The 17,462-nt window shown below is 67.0% G+C and overlaps 1 protein-coding gene across 1 annotated transcript in view; it reads left to right on the top strand.

Annotated features, from left to right (window-relative positions):
• Positions 1 to 2,472: 2,472 nt before the first annotated feature.
• Positions 2,473 to 17,462, top strand: part of LOC104305573 (keratin, type II cytoskeletal 80) — a 28,802-nt gene continuing 13,812 nt past the window's right edge. Inside the window, exons 1-2 of the mRNA XM_054177346.1 lie at positions 2,473 to 2,988; positions 11,812 to 12,026. Coding sequence (XP_054033321.1) covers positions 2,473 to 2,988; positions 11,812 to 12,026 — 731 coding nt within the window. The remainder of the gene's footprint in view (positions 2,989 to 11,811; positions 12,027 to 17,462) is intronic.

Here is a 17,462-nt window from a genome sequence, read left to right as displayed (position 1 = left end):
GGCAGGGAGCTGCAGCCTGGCTGAGGCAGGGAGCTGCAGCCTGGCTGAGGCAGGGAGCTGCAGCCTGGCTGAGGCAGGGAGCTGCAGCCTGGCTGAGGCAGGGAGCTGCAGCCTGGCTGAGGCAGGGAGCTGCAGCTGCAGCCCAGAGACAGCCACCCTGGGTTGAAGGCACACTGAGAGGGCTTGAAGAGGCTCCAGGAGAGCTGGGGAGGGACTTGGGACAAGGGCTGGGGGTGGCAGGATGAGGGGAGATGGATTGGAGCTGGGAGAGAGGAGATTGAGAGTGGAGAGGAGGAAGTGAGGCTGGGGAGAGCCTGGCACAGGCTGCCCAGGGAGGCTGTGGCTGAGGCTCCATCCCAGGAGGTGCTGAAGATCAGCCTGGAGCTGGCCCTGGGCTCTGGCTGGAGCTGGCCCTGCAGGATGCCCTTGGAAAGGTCCCAGGCAAGGTCCCAGCCCAGGTCCCATCCTCCTTCCCCCCTCCATCTCCCTCCCACCTCCATCTCCCTCCCCCTGAGAGCTCTTCCCTCAGGAGCCATCCAGCTGCCCTCAGCACCAGCTGAGGCTCCAATCCTGCCCCCTGACCTCATGACCTGATGCTAATCAGCAGCCCTTGAGGTGCTGCAACCACAAAGCCACAAGGAGCAGCCCAGGAGCAGATAGAGCTCAGCTCAGCCTGCAGCAGCTCCCAGCTCTGGCTTCTCCCAGCTGGGAACTTGGGGTTGGAGCCTTCAAATCCTCCCTCAGGATAGGGAGGTCCTGCCAAGGGGTCCCTTGGTGGAGCTGGGAGGGCTCTCCTGGCAAGGTGGAGACATCCTGCCCCTTGCTGTTGGCCTGGAGAGGAGGTGAAGCCTGCTGGGAGGGGGCAGCTTGCTCCCAAAGTCCTTCCCAAGGCAGAAACCTTCCTGCAGCAGCAGCTGCTTGGTGCTGGAGCAGGGCTGGGGCTGAGCCAAGCTCTCTCCTCACCTGCTGGGGAATCCCCAGCTGGGCTCCAGCCTGGGGCAGGAGGAGCCTGGAACCCAGCAGCAGCTTTCCCACACCATGGAAGGTCCTCACTTTGGCCAGAGGAGACCTGGCCCCAAGGCCAGCCCTGGCCCCAAGCCTCATCCCTCAGTCCATCCCTGTCCATCCCTGCCCATCCCAGTCCCTCAGTCCATCCCTGTCCATCCCTGCCCATCCCAGTCCCTCAGTCCATCCCTGCCCATCCCTGCCCATCCCAGTCCCTCAGTCCATCCCTGTCCATCCCTGCCCATCCCAGTCCCTCAGTCCATCCCTGCCCATCCCAGTCCCTCAGTCCATCCCTGTCCATCCCTGCCCATCCCAGTCCCTCAATCCATCCCTGTCCATCCCTGCCCATCCCAGTCCCTCAGTCCATCCCTGCCCATCCCAGTCCCTCAGTCCATCCCTGCCCATCCCAGTCCCTCAATCCATCCCTGTCCATCCCTGCCCATCCCAGTCCCCCTCTCCATCCCTCTCCCTCAGTCCCTCCCTGTCCCTCTGAGCACCACAGTGTCAGACTTGGGGTTCCTTCTGCTTAGGTTTCTGCTGAGTGAGAGCAGAGGACCAGGAGCAGCAGAAGCTTCCCTGAGGTGCTCAGAAGAGGACCAGAAGCCTCTGTGAGGTGGCCAGAGAAGGACCATGAGCAGCAGGAGCTTCCCTGGGGTGCTCAGAGGAGCAGCAGAAGCCTCTGTGAGGTGGCCAGAGGAGGACCAGGAGCAGCAGAAGCTTCCCTGGGGTGCTCAGAGGAAGCCTGGGAAGAAGCTGCTCAGGGCTTTGGTTTCTCTTTGGCTTCCTTTGCTCTCCCCACACAAAGAAGCTGCTGGAGAGAGAGAGAGGAAAGGAGCAGACAGAGGAGGACCATGAGCAGCAGAAGCTTCCCTGGGGTGCTCAGAGGAGCAGCAGAAGCCTCTGTGAGGTGGCCAGAGGAGGACCATGAGCAGCAGAAGCTTCCCTGAGGTGCTCAGAAGAGGACCAGAAGCCTCTGTGAGGTGGCCAGAGAAGGACCATGAGCAGCAGGAGCTTCCCTGGGGTGCTCAGAGGAGCACCAGGAGCTTCCCTGGGGTGCTCACAGGAAGCCTGGGAAGAAGCTGCTCAGGGAGTTGGTTTCTCTTTGGCTTCATTTGTCCTCCCCACACAAAGAAGCTGCTGGAGAGAGAAAGAGGAAAGGAGCAGACAGAGGAGGACCATGAGCAGCAGAAGCTTCCCTGGGGGGCTCAGAGGAGCAGCAGAAGCTTCCCTGGGGTGCTGAGAGGAGCACCAGGAGCTTCCCTGGGGTGCTCAGAGGAAGCCTGGGAAGAAGCTGCTCAGGGAGTTGGTTTCTCTTTGGCTTCCTTTGCCCTCCCCACGCAAAGAAGCCGCTGGAGAGAGAGAGAGAGAGAGAGGAGAGGAGCAGACAGAGGAGGGGAAGGGAAGAGAAGGAGAGAGGAGCCAAGAGGTTGCCCCGGATGACATCAGAGGCACTCCCTGCCCCGTTTAATGAACACTGGGGAACAGGTGCTCGGAGCTCACTGCCCCGGCCGGGAGCTGAGCGGCTCACACCCAGCCGAGCTCCGCAGCCTGCCCTGCCCTGCCGCAGCCCTCAGCCCTGCGGCTGCCCGGGGATCGCGGAGCCCTCCCTCGCCCGGGGATCGCGGAGCCGTCCCTCGCCCGGGGATCGCGGAGCCCTCCCTCGCCCGGCGCCGCGGAGCCCTCCCTCGCCCGGGGATCGCGGAGCCGAGCGGCCCGGCCATGACCGACCCCTGCCCAGGCTTCTCCGGCGCTTCCCTGCGCCGCCGGGAGCTGCGCGGCGCCGGCTCCCCGGAGCGCCTGGGCTGCTGCGCGGCTCTCGGCGCCCCCGGGGAAGGAGGCTGCCAGGGCTCCTCTTACCCTGCCCTCGCCGCGCTCCTGGCCCCGGTGCACCTCGACATCGACACCGACTTCCAGGCCGTGAGGCAGCAGGAGAAGGAGGACCTCAAGCTGCTCAACAACCAGTTTGTGACCCTCATCGAGAAGGTGAAGGGCTGGGGGGCAAGAGGGGGGTGGGGGGAGGCAGGCACTGAGGTGCTGAGGACCACAGGGACCAGGAGGGTGCTGGGGAGGCAGCCACTGAGGTGCTGAGGGCAAGGATGGTGCTGGGGAGGCAGCCACTGAAGTGCTGAGGACCACAGTGACCAGGATGGTGCTGGGGAGGCAGACTCTGAGGTGCTGAGGGCAAGGATGGTGCTGGGGAGGCAGCCACTGAGGTGCTGAGGGCAAGGATGGTGCTGGGGAGGCAGCCACTGAGGTGCTGAGGACCACAGGGACCAGGAGGGTGCTGGGGAGGCAGACTCTGAGCTGCTGAGGGCAAGGATGGTGCTGGGGAGGCAGCCACTGAGGTGCTGAGGGCAAGGATGGTGCTGGGGAAGAAGACACTGAGGTGCTGAGGGCAAGGATGGTGCTGGGGAAGAAGACTCTGAGGTGCTGAGGGCAAGGATGGTGCTGGGGAGGCAGCCACTGAAGTGCTGAGGACCACAGGGACCAGGAGGGTGCTGGGGAGGCAGCCACTGAGGTGCTGAGGACCACAGGGACCAGGAGGGTGCTGGGGAGGCAGACTCTGAGCTGCTGAGGGCAAGGATGGTGCTGGGGAGGCAGCCACTGAGGTGCTGAGGACCACAGGGCCCAGGATGGTGCTGGGGAAGCAGATACTAAGATGCTGAGGATGAGGATGGTGGTAGGGAAGCAGGAACTAAGATGCTGAGGACCACAGGGCCCAGGATGGTGCTGGGCAGGCAGCCACTGACCAGCGCCAGGAGACTCATTAAGGCCTTCAGCCAATCCGTGCCAGGCTCTGGCTCTTAGGCTAATTAGCCAATTAGTGACTGCTTTGCTGCTCCCTGCTTCTGAGGAGGGCCAGCAGCAGCTCCAAGGGGAAGCTGCTCCACGAGCAGGGGCAGTGCCAGCAGGCAGCCCAGGCCACCCCCCACCCCCCGTGCCCACCCCCCTGTGCCCACCCCCCTGTGCCCACCCCAAGGAGGATCAGCAGCTCTGCCCACCCCCCCTGTGCCCACCCCTCTGTGCCCACCCCATGGAGGATCAGCAGCTCTGCCCCCCCCCGTGCCCACCCCAAGGAGGATCAGCAGCTCTGCCCACCCCCCTGTGCCCATCCCCCCCTGTGCCCACCCCAAGGAGGATGAGCAGCTCTGCCCCCCCCCGTGCCCACCCCGTGGAGGATGAGCAGCTCTGCCCACCCCCATGTGCCCATCCCCCCCCGTGCCCACCCCAAGGAGGATCAACAGCTCTGCCTATCCCCCCCCGTGCCCACCCCCCCCGTGCCCATCCCCCCCCCGTGCCCACCCCATGGAGGATGAGCAGCTCTGCCCACCCCCCCGTGCCCATCCCCCCCCCGTGCCCACCCCGTGGAGGATCAGCAGCTCTGCCCACCCCCCCCGTGTGCCCATACCCCCCCCTGTGCCCACCCCCCTGTGCCCACCCGGTGGAGGCTCAGCAGCTCTGCCCTCCCCTCGGGCCCCGGGGGGGCTCCCGGGCTGGAGGGCCCTGCCGGGGAGCTGCCGGCAGCAGCTCCAACTCCTCTGCAGCCGCTCCGAGGGGGTTGGAAATGCTGCTCCGGGGCGATGCGGTTGGCAGGAGGGGGAAGGGAAGGGAAGGGAAGGGAAGGGAAGGGAAGGGAAGGGGGAGCCCCCCGCCCACCTCCCCGCGCCGGGGGGGGGTGGGGAGCCAAGGAGGGGTCGCTTTCATCTCCGGAGGGAGCCAGGAGGAGGCAGAAAGCATTCCCGAAGGAAAACAACAACTGCAGCCCAGGCAGGTCCCTGCAGAGCCCTCCTGCCGCCGCCGCTGCTGCCTGAACGGAAGGCAATCGCCTGGGGACTGCTTCACGGCAGCCCAAGTGCCAGGGCTGGGGGGCAGCAGGCAGGGCTGGGGGGGCAGCAGGCAGGGCTGGGGGACAGCAGGCAGGGCTGGGGGGGCAGCAGGCAGGGCTGGGGGGGGAGCAGGCAGGGCCGGGGGGGCAGCAGGCAGGGCTGGGGGGCAGCAGGCAGGGCTGGGGGGGCAGCAGGCAGGGCTGGGGGACAGCAGGCAGGGCTGGAGGGGCAGCAGGCAGGGCTGGGGGACAGCAGGCAGGGCTGGAGGGGCAGCAGGCAGGGCTAGGGGGGCAGCAGGCAGGGCTGGAGGGGCAGCAGGCAGGGCTGGGGGGGCAGCAGGCAGGGCTGGGGGGCAGCAGGCAGGGCTGGAGGGGCAGCAGGCAGGGCTGGGGGGGCAGCAGGCAGGGCTGGGGGACAGCAGGCAGGGCTGGAGGGGCAGCAGGCAGGGCTGGGGGACAGCAGGCAGGGCTGGAGGGGCAGCAGGCAGGGCTGGGGGGGCAGCAGGCAGGGCTGGAGGGACAGCAGGCAGGGCTGGGGGGGCAGCAGGCAGGGCTGGAGGGGCAGCAGGCAGGGCTGGAGGGCAGCAGGCAGGGCTGGGGGGGCAGCAGGCAGGGCTGGAGGGCAGCAGGCAGGGCTGGGGGGGCAGCAGGCAGGGCTGGGGGACAGCAGGCAGGGCTGGGGGACAGCAGGCAGGGCTGGGGGGGCAGCAGGTAGGGCTGGGGGGGCAGCAGGCAGGGCTGGGGGACAGCAGGCAGGGCTGGGGGGGCAGCAGGCAGGGCTGGGGGGGCAGCAGGTAGGGCTGGGGGGACAGCAGGCAGGGCTGGGGGGGCAGCAGGCAGGGCTGGAGGGGCAGCAGGCAGGGCTGGGGGGGAGCAGGCAGGGCTGGGGGGGCAGCAGGCAGGGCTGGGGGGGCAGCAGGCAGGGCTGGGGGGCAGCAGGCAGGGCTGGGGGACAGCAGGCAGGGCTGGGGGGGGCAGCAGGCAGGGCTGGGGGGGGCAGCAGGCAGGGCTGGGGGACAGCAGGCAGGGCTGGGGGGGCAGGAGGCAGGGCTGGAGGGACAGCAGGCAGGGCTGGGGGACAGCAGGCAGGGCTGGGGGGGCAGGAGGCAGGGCTGGAGGGACAGCAGGCAGGGCTGGGGGGGCAGCAGGCAGGGCTGGGGGGGCAGCAGGCAGGGCTGGAGGGGCAGGAGGCAGGGCTGGGGGGGCAGCAGGCAGGGCTGGGAGCTCCCCAGGCTCTGCTCAGTGCCTGCCTCCAGCAGGGGAGGGAGAAGGGAAGGCTCCCAGGAGACCTTCTGGTGGCCTCCCAGGGGCTGCAGGGGGCTGCAGGAGAGCTGGGGAGGGACTTTGGAGGCTGTCAGGGAGGGAGAGGACTGGGGGGGATGGAGCAGAACTAGAAGTGGGGAGACTCAGCTTGGCTGTGAGGAAGAAGTTGTTCCCCAGGAGGGTGCTGAGAGCCTGGCACAGGCTGCCCAGGGAGGTGCTGGAAGCCTCAGCCCTGGAGGTGCTGAGGGCCAGGCTGGAGGTGGCTGTGAGCAACCTGCTGTGGTGTGAGGGCTCCCTGCCCATGGCAGGGGGTTGGGGCTGGCTGAGCCCTGAGCTCCCTTCCAGCCCTCACAGCTCTGTGGTTCTATGGAGGAGCCCTCAGGCAGCTGGGGATGGAACCAAGCTGGGGGGGAGCTGAGCTGCTGGGGGGGAGCTGAGCTGCTGGAGGCTCTGCAGAGGGCCCAGGCCAGGCTGGAGCCATAGGAATCATCTCATGGATGGGATGAGGTTCACCAAGGCCAAGGGCTGGGGGCTGCCCTTGGCTCACAACCACCCCAGGAAGGCTGCAGGCTGGGGGCAGAGGGGCTGGGAGCTGCCCCAAGGGAAATGGAGCTGGGGGAGGGTTGGTGTCAGCAGCTGGAGAGGAGCCAGGGGGGGCCCAGGGGGGCAAGGAGGCCACCAGCAGCCTGGGCTGCAGCAGTAGTGCTGTGGGCAGCAGCAGCAGGGCAGGGATGGAGCCCCTGGGCTGGGCACTGGGGGGGCACAGCTGGCAGCCTGGGGGCAGGGGCTGGTGGGCACCTGGAGGTCTCAGCAGCTGAGCTGGGTGGCTCTGAGAGCAGTGCTGGCAGCTCCTGCAGGTAGCTGCAAAGGCTGCAGCTGCCAGGGGCACATCCAGGGGCAAGCTGCAGCCTCAGGACTCCTCCATGCCAAAGAGAGGGTCCCCAGAGGGGAGGACACTGCCAGGCCAGGGGGGGCCTTGTCCCTTTGCTCAGCAGCCCAGGGAGGGCTGCAGCCCCAGGAGCCCAGGGGGGTCCCCAGCCCCAGGAGCCCAGGGGGGGCTGCAGCCTGAGGAAGGAGCCCAGGAGGGTCCCCAGCCCCAGGAGCCCAGGGGGGGCTGCAGCCTGAGGAAGGAGCCCAGGGGGGTCCCCAGCCCCAGGAGCCCAGGGGGGTCCCCAGGAGCCCAGGGGGGGCTGCAGCCTGAGCAGCTCACTCCACAGCACCTCCAGCAGGATGCTTCCCCTCCCCCCCTTGGCATCCCCAGCTTCCCCTCCCCCCCTTGGCATCCCCAGCTTCCCCTCCCCCCCCTTGGCATCCCCAGCTTCCCCTCCCCCCCCTTGGCACCCCCAGCTTCCCCTCCCCCCCTTGGCATCCCCAGCCCCCTCCCCTCCTTGGCATCCCCTGGCAGCCCCAGGCCCTGCTTGTGGCACCTGCAGTGTCCCCTCCTGGCTCTGCTGCAGGACCCCCCCCGGGGGTCTCAGCAGCCTGGGCAGCTGCTGGGCTGTCCCCAGCCCCCTGTGGAGGCCTGGAGGAGCCCAAAGCTCTCATCCCAGCTGCTGAGAGCTGCCTGAGCACCACGGAGGCTTTGCTTGGCCACTCTGCTCCTGCCTCTGCTCAGAGCAGCAGCCCCTGGGGCAGGAGGAGGTCTCTCCCCCCCCAGGCAGCAGCAGCAGCTGGGAGCCTTCCTCCTCAGTGCTTCCCCCAGGAGCAGCTTTGGGGCTGGAGCAGGCAGCTCACAGAGGCTGTGGAGTCTCCTCCTCTGCAGAGCTTCCCAACCCACCTGGAGCCCACCCTGGGCCCCCTGCCCTGGGCTGAGGCTGCTGCAGGAAGGGGGCTGAAGGAGAGGAGGATCCCACAGGTCCCTTCCAGCCCCCACCCTGCTGGGACTCTGGCCACTGGAAGTCAAAGCTGGAGGCCAGCAGGAGGACAAGAGCCTGGCAGAGCCCACACAGGGCACAGCAGCAGGGCTGGATGTGGCCAGGAGATGGGGAGAGCAGATCCTGACCCCTGGGGAGACCTCACCTGCAGGGCTGGGTCCAGCTCTGGGACCCCCAGCACAGGGAGGAGCTGGAGCTGCTGGAGAGGCTCCAGAGCAGCAGAGGCTGCAGAGCCTCCCCTGTGGGGCCAGGCTGGGAGGCTTGGGGCTGGAGATGAGAAGGGCTCCAGGGAGACCTTAGCCTTCCAGTAGCTGGAGGGGGGGCTCCAGGAGAGCTGGGGAGGGACTTGGGACAAGGGCTGGGAGGGGCAGGGTGAGGGGGGATGGATTGGAGCTGGGAGAGGGCAGCTTCAGGTTGGGCATCAGGAGGAAACTCTGCACCATGAGGCTGGTGGGACCCTGGCCCAGGCAGCCCTGGGGTGGGAGCTGTCCCCTGCCTGCCACCATCCCAGGCCAGGCAACCTGCCCTAGCTGCCTGCAGGGGGGCTGCACCTGGGGACCCCCAGGGTGCCTCCCCCCTGCTTTTAGGCCTCTCTGCATCACCTCTGTGGCAGGGGGGAGGGGAAGGCCACTGCTGGAGTCAGCTCCCAGCCCCGCAGCCAGAGCGTGCCCCAGCTGGGTGCTGTGCCCTGAGCCCTGGGAGGTAGCAATTAGATAACTAATTGAGCTGGGCCCAGAGGCTTGGAGGCTGCCAGCTGCTCCCCAGCGCTGTGCAGGCCCTGGGCAGGAGGAGGGCAGAGGGCCAGGGGGGGAGGCTGTGGTGTGGCCCCGCTCCACGCACGCCTGGACCTCACCTGGAGGCTGTCATTAAGGTTCCCCTCCTGCTCTGGAGCTGCCACCAGGCTGGGCAACAGAAACCAGGGCTCTGAGTCATGCTTCAAGCTTCCCCATGGTGCAATCCTGCTGGGAGAGAGGGCTGAGCCTGCTCCTGCTGCTCCTGCTCCTGCTCCTGCTCCTGCTCCTGCTCCTGCTCCTGCTCCTGCTCCTGCTCCTGCTGCTCCTGCTCCTGCTGCTGCTGCTCCTGCTGCTCCTGCTCCTGCTCCTGCTCCTGCTCCTGCTGCTCCTGCTCCTGCTGCTCCTGCTCCTGCTCCTGCTGCTGCTCCTGCTCCTGCTGCTCCTGCTCCTGCTGCTCCTGCTCCTGCTCCTGCTCCTGCTCCTGCTGCTGCTGCTGCTGCTGCTCCTGCTCCTGCTCCTGCTCCTGCTCCTGCTGCTCCTGCTCCTGCTGCTGCTCCTGCTGCTGCTGCTCCTGCTCCTGCTGCTGCTGCTCCTGCTCCTGCTCCTGCTGCTCCTGCTGCTGCTGCTGCTCCTGCTGCTGCTCCTGCTGCTGCTCCTGCTGCTGCTCCCTGCTGCTGCTCCTGCTGCTGCTGCTGCTCCTGCTCCTGCTCCTGCTCCTGCTCCTGCTCCTGCTGCTTCTGCTCCTGCTTCTGCTCCTGCTGCTGCTCCTGCTCCTGCTCCTGCTCCTGCTCCTGCTCCTGCTCCTGTTCCTGCTCCTGTTCCTGCTCCTGCTCCTGCTCCTGCTCCTGCTCCTGCTGCTCCTGCTCCTGCTGCTGCTCCTGCTGCTGCTCCTGCTCCTGTTCCTGCTCCTGTTCCTGCTCCTGTTCCTGCTCCTGCTCCTGCTCCTGCTCCTGCTGCTGCTGCTGCTCCTGCTGCTGCTCCTGCTGCTGCTCCTGCTCCTGCTCCTGCTCCTGCTCCTGCTCCTGCTGCTGCTCCTGCTGCTGCTCCTGCTCCTGCTCCTGCTCCTGCCCCTCTGAAGGAGAGGAGATGAAGTCCCTGAGTGGATTTTCAGCCTTCACCTCGGGGAGGCTGTGGCTGCTCCCTCCCTGGAGGTGTTCAGGGCTGGATGAGGCCCTGAGCTGCCTGAGCTGGGGGAGAAGGGCTGCAGGGAGAGCTCAGAGCAGCTCCCAGGAGCTGAAGAGGCTGCAGGGAGAGCTCAGGGCAGCTCCCAGGAGCTGAAAGGGCTCCAGGAGGGCTGGGGAGGGACTTGGAGCTTGGGCATCCCCCCTGGAGCAGGGAAAACTCCTGAAGGTCCTGCAGGGACAGGCTGAGGGAGCTGGGACTGGGGGAGAAGGTTCCAGGGAGAGCTCAGAGTAACTTCCAGGAGCTGAAGAGGCTGCAGGAGAGCTGGGGAGGGACTTGGGACAAGGGCTGGGGGTGGCAGGGTGAGGGGAGATGGCTTGGGGCTGGGAGAGGAACCTTTAGCAGGGGCTGTGGTGGTAGCACAGGAGGTTTGGAGCAAGAGTTAAGGCCATGGGGCAGAAGTTGTTTGCTCTGGGGGTGCTGAGGCTCTGGAATGGGTTCCCCAGGGGAGTTCTCCTCATCCCTGGAGGTGCTGAGGGCCAGGCTGGGGGGGAGGTGTCCCTGGGCATGGCAGGGGGCTTGGAACTGGCTGCTCTTGGAGGTCCCTCCCAGCCCAAGCCAGCCTGTGGCTCAAGCTCTGCAGCCTGCTGCCAGCTCCTGCCTGCCTGCCCCATTCCCTGGCTCCAGCAGAGGAAAGCTGCTTGAGCTGCAGGCCACCAAGGCTCAGCTCCATGCCCAGCACTCCAAGCAGCCTTGGAGGCCCTCCCAGAGCAGGGTGGGGAGGGGGGGGACACCCCTGGCTTTGCCTGAGCTTTGACCTCCCCTCCATCCCCCTACCCACTGAGGCATTCCCTGCTCAGAGGCAAAGGGGACTGGCACTGGGCAGTGCTGAGCTCCCAGTGGCTTGAGAGGAGGATCAGAGAAATGGTTGGGTTGGAGAAGCTCTCTGAGAGCATCCAGGCCAACCTCAGCCCAACCCCTCCATGGCCACCAAGAGCCATGGCCACCAAGTGCCATGGCCACAGGGCTCTGGAGCAGCTCCAGGCATGGGATGGGGACTCCAGCACCTCCCTGGGCAGCACAGCCCCAGGGCCAATCCCTCTGGCTGGGAAGAACTTCTTCCTACCATCCAGCCTGAACCTCCCCTGGCACAGCTTGAGGCTGTGTCCTCTTGTTCTGGTGCTGGGTGCCTGGGAGAAGAGCCCAACCCCCACCTGGCTACAGCCTCCCTGCAGGGAGCTGGAGAGAGCAATGAGGTCTCCCCTGAGCCTCCTCTTCTGCAGGCTAAGCAACCCCAGCTCCCTCAGCCTCTCCTCACAGGGCTGTGCCCCAGCCCCCTCCCCAGCCCTGTGCCCCAGACCCCTCCCCAGCTTTGTTGCCCTTCTCTGGACCCCTTCCAGCAGCTCAACCTCCTTCCTACCCTGAGGAGCCCAGAGCTGGACACAGGACTCCAGGGGTGGCCTCAGCAGTGCTGAGCACAGGGCAGGATCAGCTCCCTGCTCCTGCTGGCCACACTGCTCCTGACCCAGCCCAGGCTGCCCTTGGCCTTCTTGGCCCCCTGGCCACACTGCTGGCTCCTGTTCAGCTGCTCTCCCCCACTCCCCCCAGCTCCCTCTCTGCCTGGCTGCTCTCAGCCCCTCTGCCCCCAGCCTGCAGCACTGCCTGGGGTTGCTGTGGCCAAAGTGCAGCCCCTGGCCCTGGGCCCTGCTCAGTGCCATCCTGTTGGGCTCTGCCCAGCCTGCCCAGGGCCCTCTGCAGAGCTCTGCTACCCTCTCCCAGCTCCACTCCTGCCCCCAGCTTGGTGCCCTCTGCAAGCTCCCTGCTGATGGACTCCATCCCCTCCTGCAGATCATCAATGAAGATATTGATCAGGATTTGGGGGCCCAGCACTGATCAGTGCCTCCTGCCCTGCCTGCTTTTTGGGGGGGTGGGATTGGGGGGAGGCTCTTGCTCTTGCTGCCACCTCTGAACCCTTCTCCTCCTGCAGGTGCAATGCTTGGAGCAACAGAACAAGGTCCTGACCACGAGGTGGAACTTCCTGAAGGACCAAGCCAATTCCCACTCTGAGTCTGACATCAAAGCCATCTATGAGCAGTACATGAGCAAAATGAGCCAGGAGATGAAGGCTCTCAGCTATGAGCAGGGGAACCTGGAGCTGGAGCTCACAAGGGTGCTGGACACCATGGATGACTTCAGAAGCAAGTAGGTGGCCAGCCCAGGGAGGGGGCTGGGGAGGGCTGCAGGGGCTCCAGGCCAGCCCTGAGCACAGAGCAGCCTGGGCTTGGTGGAACCAGCTGGGGCTGGGGCCCTTGTGCCAAGGAACAAGGGGGCAGGACAGGAGATGGCCTCAGGGTGGCTCCTGCTCTGCTCCCTGGGGGGGCTCTGGGCAGGGGCTGCACCCAGCCTGCCCCCCACCCCTGCAGGCAGCCTGAGGGGGCTGGAGCCAGCTGGGGCTGGGGCTCCTGTGCCAAGGAACAAGGGGGCAGGACAGGAGATGGCCTCAGGGTGGCTCCTGCTCTGCTCCCTGGGGGGCTCTGGGCAGGGGCTGCACCCAGCCTGCCCCCCACCCCTGCAGGCAGCCCGAGGGGGCTGGAGCCAGCTGGGGCTGGGGCTCTTCTCCCTTAGAACAAGCATTAGGAGGATAGGAGATGGCCTCAGGGTGCACCCAGAGTGCTTCAGGTTGACCCTGAGGAGAAACTTCTCCCCTGGAAGGGTTCTGCAAGCCTGGCCCAGGCTGCCCAGGGAGGTGCTGGTGGAGTGCCCAAGCCTGGAGGGGCTCCAGAGCCCTGTGGCCATGGAGGGGTTGGGTGATCCTGGAGGGCTTTTCCCACCCCAATCCTTCTGTGATTCCTTGGAGGGAGCTGTGGAGAGGGAGAAGATCTCCCTGAGCCCCCAGCAGCTCTGTGTCCTTGGGGCAGAGCTGGGCTGGGGAAGGGCAGAGCTGGGCTGGGGGAGGGCAGAGCTGGGCTGGGGAAGGGCAGAGCTGGGCTGGGGGGGAGCAGAGCTGGGCTGGGGGAGGGCAGAGCTGGGCTGGGGGGAGCAGACCTTGGTCTTTTCCATCCAGGCCATTCCACCCTGGGCTCTCAGAGCATCTTCCCCAAGTGTTTGGACTGGATGCCCTCCAAGGGCTCTTCCCAAGGCTTCTCTGACAGCTCCTGGAGTGGGGCTGGGTTGGAAGGGAGCTCAGAGCTCATGAGGAGCAATTTCTGCCCTGCCAGGGTGGTCAGGGCCTGGCCCAGGCTGCCCAGGGAGGTGCTGGTGGAGTCCCCATGCCTGGAGGGGCTCCAGGACCCTGTGGCCCTGCTGGGGCTGGGTTGCTGCTTGGCCTGGATGACCTTGGGAGGTCTCTCCCAACCCATCCAATTCCATGGCTCCAGCACTGGGGACCAGCTGCCAGGTGCTCAGGGGCTGCTCTTGCCAAGAGCTTGGAGATCTCCAGCTGGGAGCTGCCCCTGAGCTGTGCCCAGGGCCCATGGAAGGAGGCAAAGCTGCTCTCATCTCCAGGGCTCAGCTGCATGCCACAGGTGAGGCCACAGAGCAGCTCCTTCCCCCCTCCCAGTCCCACCCAGCTGCCTCCACAGCCCTCTGGAGCCTTCCACCCCTGCTGTGTGGCACAGCAGAGCCAAGGCTGGGCTGAGGCTGAGGGAAGTCCTCTCCAGCTGCCTCGGATAGACCTCGCTGCAGGAGGAGCCCAAACCTGCCCCTGCTGCCCAGGGACAGAGAGCTGCAGAGAGCTCAGCCCAAGCACCTTCCAGCTCTGTGCAGGAGGCTCTGGGGTGAATCAGCAGCTCAGGGTGGCTGCAAAGGGAGGCAGGGACCCACACCCCCTCCTGGGAGGAGCAGGGACCCAGCTGAGTGCCTCACACCCAGCAAGCTCCTGGGGGAGCAGCCTGCAGCCTGGGCACCCACAGCCCCCCCTGGAGCAGGGAAACTCTTGAAGGTCCTACAAGGGGAGCTGGGGCTGGGGGAGAAGGCTGCAGGGAGAGCTCAGAGCAGCTGCCAGGAGCTGAAGAGGCTGCAGGGAGAGCTCAGGGCAGCTCCCAGGAGCTGAAAGGGCTCCAGGAGGGCTGGGGAGGGACTTGGAGCTTGGGCATCCCCCCTGGAGCAGGGAAACTCCTGAAGGTCCTGCAGGGATAGGCTGAGGGAGCTGGGACTGGGGGAGAAGGTTCCAGGGAGACCTCAGAGCAGCTGCCAGGAGCTGAAGAGGCTGCAGGAGAGCTGGGGAGGGACTTGGGACAAGGGCTGGGGGTGGCAGGGTGAGGGGAGATGGCTTGGGGCTGGGAGAGGAACCTTTAGCAGGGGCTGTGGTGGTAGCACAGGAGGTTTGGAGCGAGAGTTAAGGCCATGGGGCAGAAGTTGTTTGCTCTGGGGGTGCTGAGGCTCTGGAATGGGTTCCCCAGAGGAGTTCTCCTCATCCCTGGAGGTGCTGAGGGCCAGGCTGGGGGGGAGGTGTCCCTGGGCATGGCAGGGGGCTTGGAACTGGCTGCTCTTGGAGGTCCCTCCCAGCCCAAGCCAGCCTGTGGCTCAAGCTCTGCAGCCTGCTGCCAGCTCCTGCCTGCCTGCCCCATTCCCTGGCTCCAGCAGAGGAAAGCTGCTTGAGCTGCAGGCCACCAAGGCTCAGCTCCATCCCCAGCACTCCAAGCAGCCTTGGAGGCCCTCCCAGAGCAGGGTGGGGAGGGGGGGGACACCCCTGGCTTTGCCTGAGCTGTGACCTCCCCTCCATCCCCCTACCCACTGAGGCATTCCCTGCTCAGAGGCAAAGGGGACTGGCACTGGGCAGTGCTGAGCTCCCAGTGGCTTGAGAGGAGGATCAGAGAAATGGTTGGGTTGGAGAAGCTCTCTGAGAGCCCCAAGGTGCCCAGACAGCCCTCCCAAGCCTGCCTGGAGCAGCTGAGCTTCGCTGGGGTGGATTGCCACCCCCCTGCCTTTATCTGCCGGCAGATCGCTGGTGCAATGTGTTTGTGGAGTGCTGCAGCCTCGGCTGAGTCACCGCCGGGGAGCCGTCGGGCTGGCTGAGCCTGCTGGGCTGCAGGCAGCAGAGCAGAGGTGGTTTGGGGGCTTGGTCAACCAGCCCAGGTGATGTCAGAGGCCAGCAATGCTCCTGCGGGCTGGGGCAGCCTGGGCTGGGGCTGAGGAGCAGGAAGGGAGCTGCTGGCAGGCTGTAATTAAGCCGAGCAGGGAGGTGCTGGCAGCTGGGGAGCTGGGGAGCGGAGGAACCTGCCCGGTGAGGCTCCTCCTGCCCTGCTGCAGGGCCTGGGACAGCAGGCAAAGGGCAAGGGGCAGGTGAAGAGCCTCAGCGGTGCCCAGCTGGGAGCTGAAGAGCCTCAGCAGTGCCCAGCTGGGAGGGGAAGAGCCTCAGCTGTGCCCAGCTGGGAGGGGAAGAGCCTCAGCAGTGCCCAGCTGGGAGGGGAAGAGCCTCAGCAGTGCCCAGCTGGGAGGGGAAGAGCCTCAGCGGTGCCCAGCTGGGAGGGGAAGAGCCTCAGCGGTGCCCAGCTGGGAGGGGAAGAGCCTCAGCGGTGCCCAGCTGGGAGGGGAAGAGCCTCAGCGGTGCCCAGCTGGGAGGGGAAGAGCCTCAGCAGTGCCCAGCTGGGAGGTGAAGAGCCTCAGCGGTGCCCAGCTGGGAGGTGAAGAGCCTCAGCGGTGCCCAGCTGGGAGGGGAAGAGCCTCAGCGGTGCCCAGCTGGGAGGGGAAGAGCCTCAGCGGTGCCCAGCTGGGAGGGGAAGAGCCTCAGCGGTGCCCAGCTGGGAGGGGAAGAGCCTCAGCGGTGCCCAGCTGGGAGGGGAAGAGCCTCAGCGGTGCCCAGCTGGGAGGGGAAGAGCCTCAGCGGTGCCCAGCTGGGAGGTGAAGAGCCTCAGCGGTGCCCAGCTGGGAGGTGAAGAGCCTCAGTGGTGCCCAGCTGGGAGGGGAAGAGCCTCAGCAGTGCCCAGCTGGGAGGGGAAGAGCCTCAGCGGTGCCCAGCTGGGAGGGGAAGAGCCTCAGCAGTGCCCAGCTGGGAGGTGAAGAGCCTCAGCAGTGCCCAGCTGGGAGGGGAAGAGCCTCAGCGGTGCCCAGCTGGGAGGGGAAGAGCCTCAGCAGTGCCCAGCTGGGAGGGGAAGAGCCTCAGCGGTGCCCAGCTGGGAGGTGAAGAGCCTCAGCGGTGCCCAGCTGGGAGGGGAAGAGCCTCAGCGGTGCCCAGCTGGGAGGGGAAGAGCCTCAGCGGTGCCCAGCTGGGAGGTGAAGAGCCTCAGCGGTGCCCAGCTGGGAGGGGAAGAGCCTCAGCAGTGCCCAGCTGGGAGGGGAAGAGCCTCAGCGGTGCCCAGCTGGGAGGGGAAGAGCCTCAGCGGTGCCCAGCTGGGAGGGGAAGAGCCTCAGCAGTGCCCAGCTGGGAGGTGAAGAGCCTCAGCGGTGCCCAGCTGGGAGGGGAAGAGCCTCAGCAGTGCCCAGCTGGGAGGTGAAGAGCCTCAGCGGTGCCCAGCTGGGAGGGGAAGAGCCTCAGCGGTGCCCAGCTGGGAGGGGAAGAGCCTCAGCGGTGCCCAGCTGGGAGGGGAAGAGCCTCAGCGGTGCCCAGCTGGGAGGGGAAGAGCCTCAGCGGTGCCCAGCTGGGAGGTGAAGAGCCTCAGCAGTGCCCAGCTGGGAGGGGAAGAGCCTCAGCGGTGCCCAGCTGGGAGGGGAAGAGCCTCAGCGGTGCCCAGCTGGGAGGGGAAGAGCCTCAGCGGTGCCCAGCTGGGAGGTGAAGAGCCTCAGCAGTGCCCAGCTGGGAGGGGAAGAGCCTCAGCAGTGCCCAGCTGGGAGGGGAAGAGCCTCAGCGGTGCCCAGCTGGGAGGGGAAGAGCCTCAGCAGTGCCCAGCTGGGAGGGGAAGAGCCTCAGCGGTGCCCAGCTGGGAGGGGAAGAGCCTCAGCGGTGCCCAGCTGGGAGGTGAAGAGCCTCAGCGGTGCCCAGCTGGGAGGGGAAGAGCCTCAGCAGTGCCCAGCTGGGAGGGAAAGAGCCTCAGCGGTGCCCAGCTGGGAGGTGAAGAGCCTCAGCGGTGCCCAGCTGGGAGGGGAAGAGCCTCAGCAGTGCCCAGCTGGGAGGGGAAGAGCCTCAGCAGTGCCCAGCTGGAGCTGGGAGGTGAAGAGCCTCAGCAGTGCCCAGCTGGGAGGGGAAGAGCCTCAGCGGTGCCCAGCTGGGAGGGGGAAGAGCCTCAGCGGTGCCCAGCTGGGAGGGGAAGAGCCTCAGCAGTGCCCAGCTGGGAGGTGAAGAGCCTCAGCGGTGCCCAGCTGGGAGGGGAAGAGCCTCAGCAGTGCCCAGCTGGGAGGTGAAGAGCCTCAGCGGTGCCCAGCTGGGAGGGGAAGAGCCTCAGCGGTGCCCAGCTGGGAGGGGAAGAGCCTCAGCGGTGCCCAGCTGGGAGGGGAAGAGCCTCAGCGGTGCCCAGCTGGGAGGGGAAGAGCCTCAGCGGTGCCCAGCTGGGAGGTGAAGAGCCTCAGCAGTGCCCAGCTGGGAGGGGAAGAGCCTCAGCGGTGCCCAGCTGGGAGGGGAAGAGCCTCAGCGGTGCCCAGCTGGGAGGTGAAGAGCCTCAGCAGTGCCCAGCTGGGAGGGGAAGAGCCTCAGCAGTGCCCAGCTGGGAGGGGAAGAGCCTCAGCGGTGCCCAGCTGGGAGGGGAAGAGCCTCAGCAGTGCCCA

This window comes from Dryobates pubescens, chromosome 40 (genome assembly GCF_014839835.1).
Source record: "Dryobates pubescens isolate bDryPub1 chromosome 40, bDryPub1.pri, whole genome shotgun sequence".
NCBI lineage: Eukaryota > Metazoa > Chordata > Aves > Piciformes > Picidae > Dryobates > Dryobates pubescens.
The sequence above is the reverse complement of the archived record's forward strand: the minus strand, read 5'-3'. Positions and strand labels throughout refer to the sequence as shown.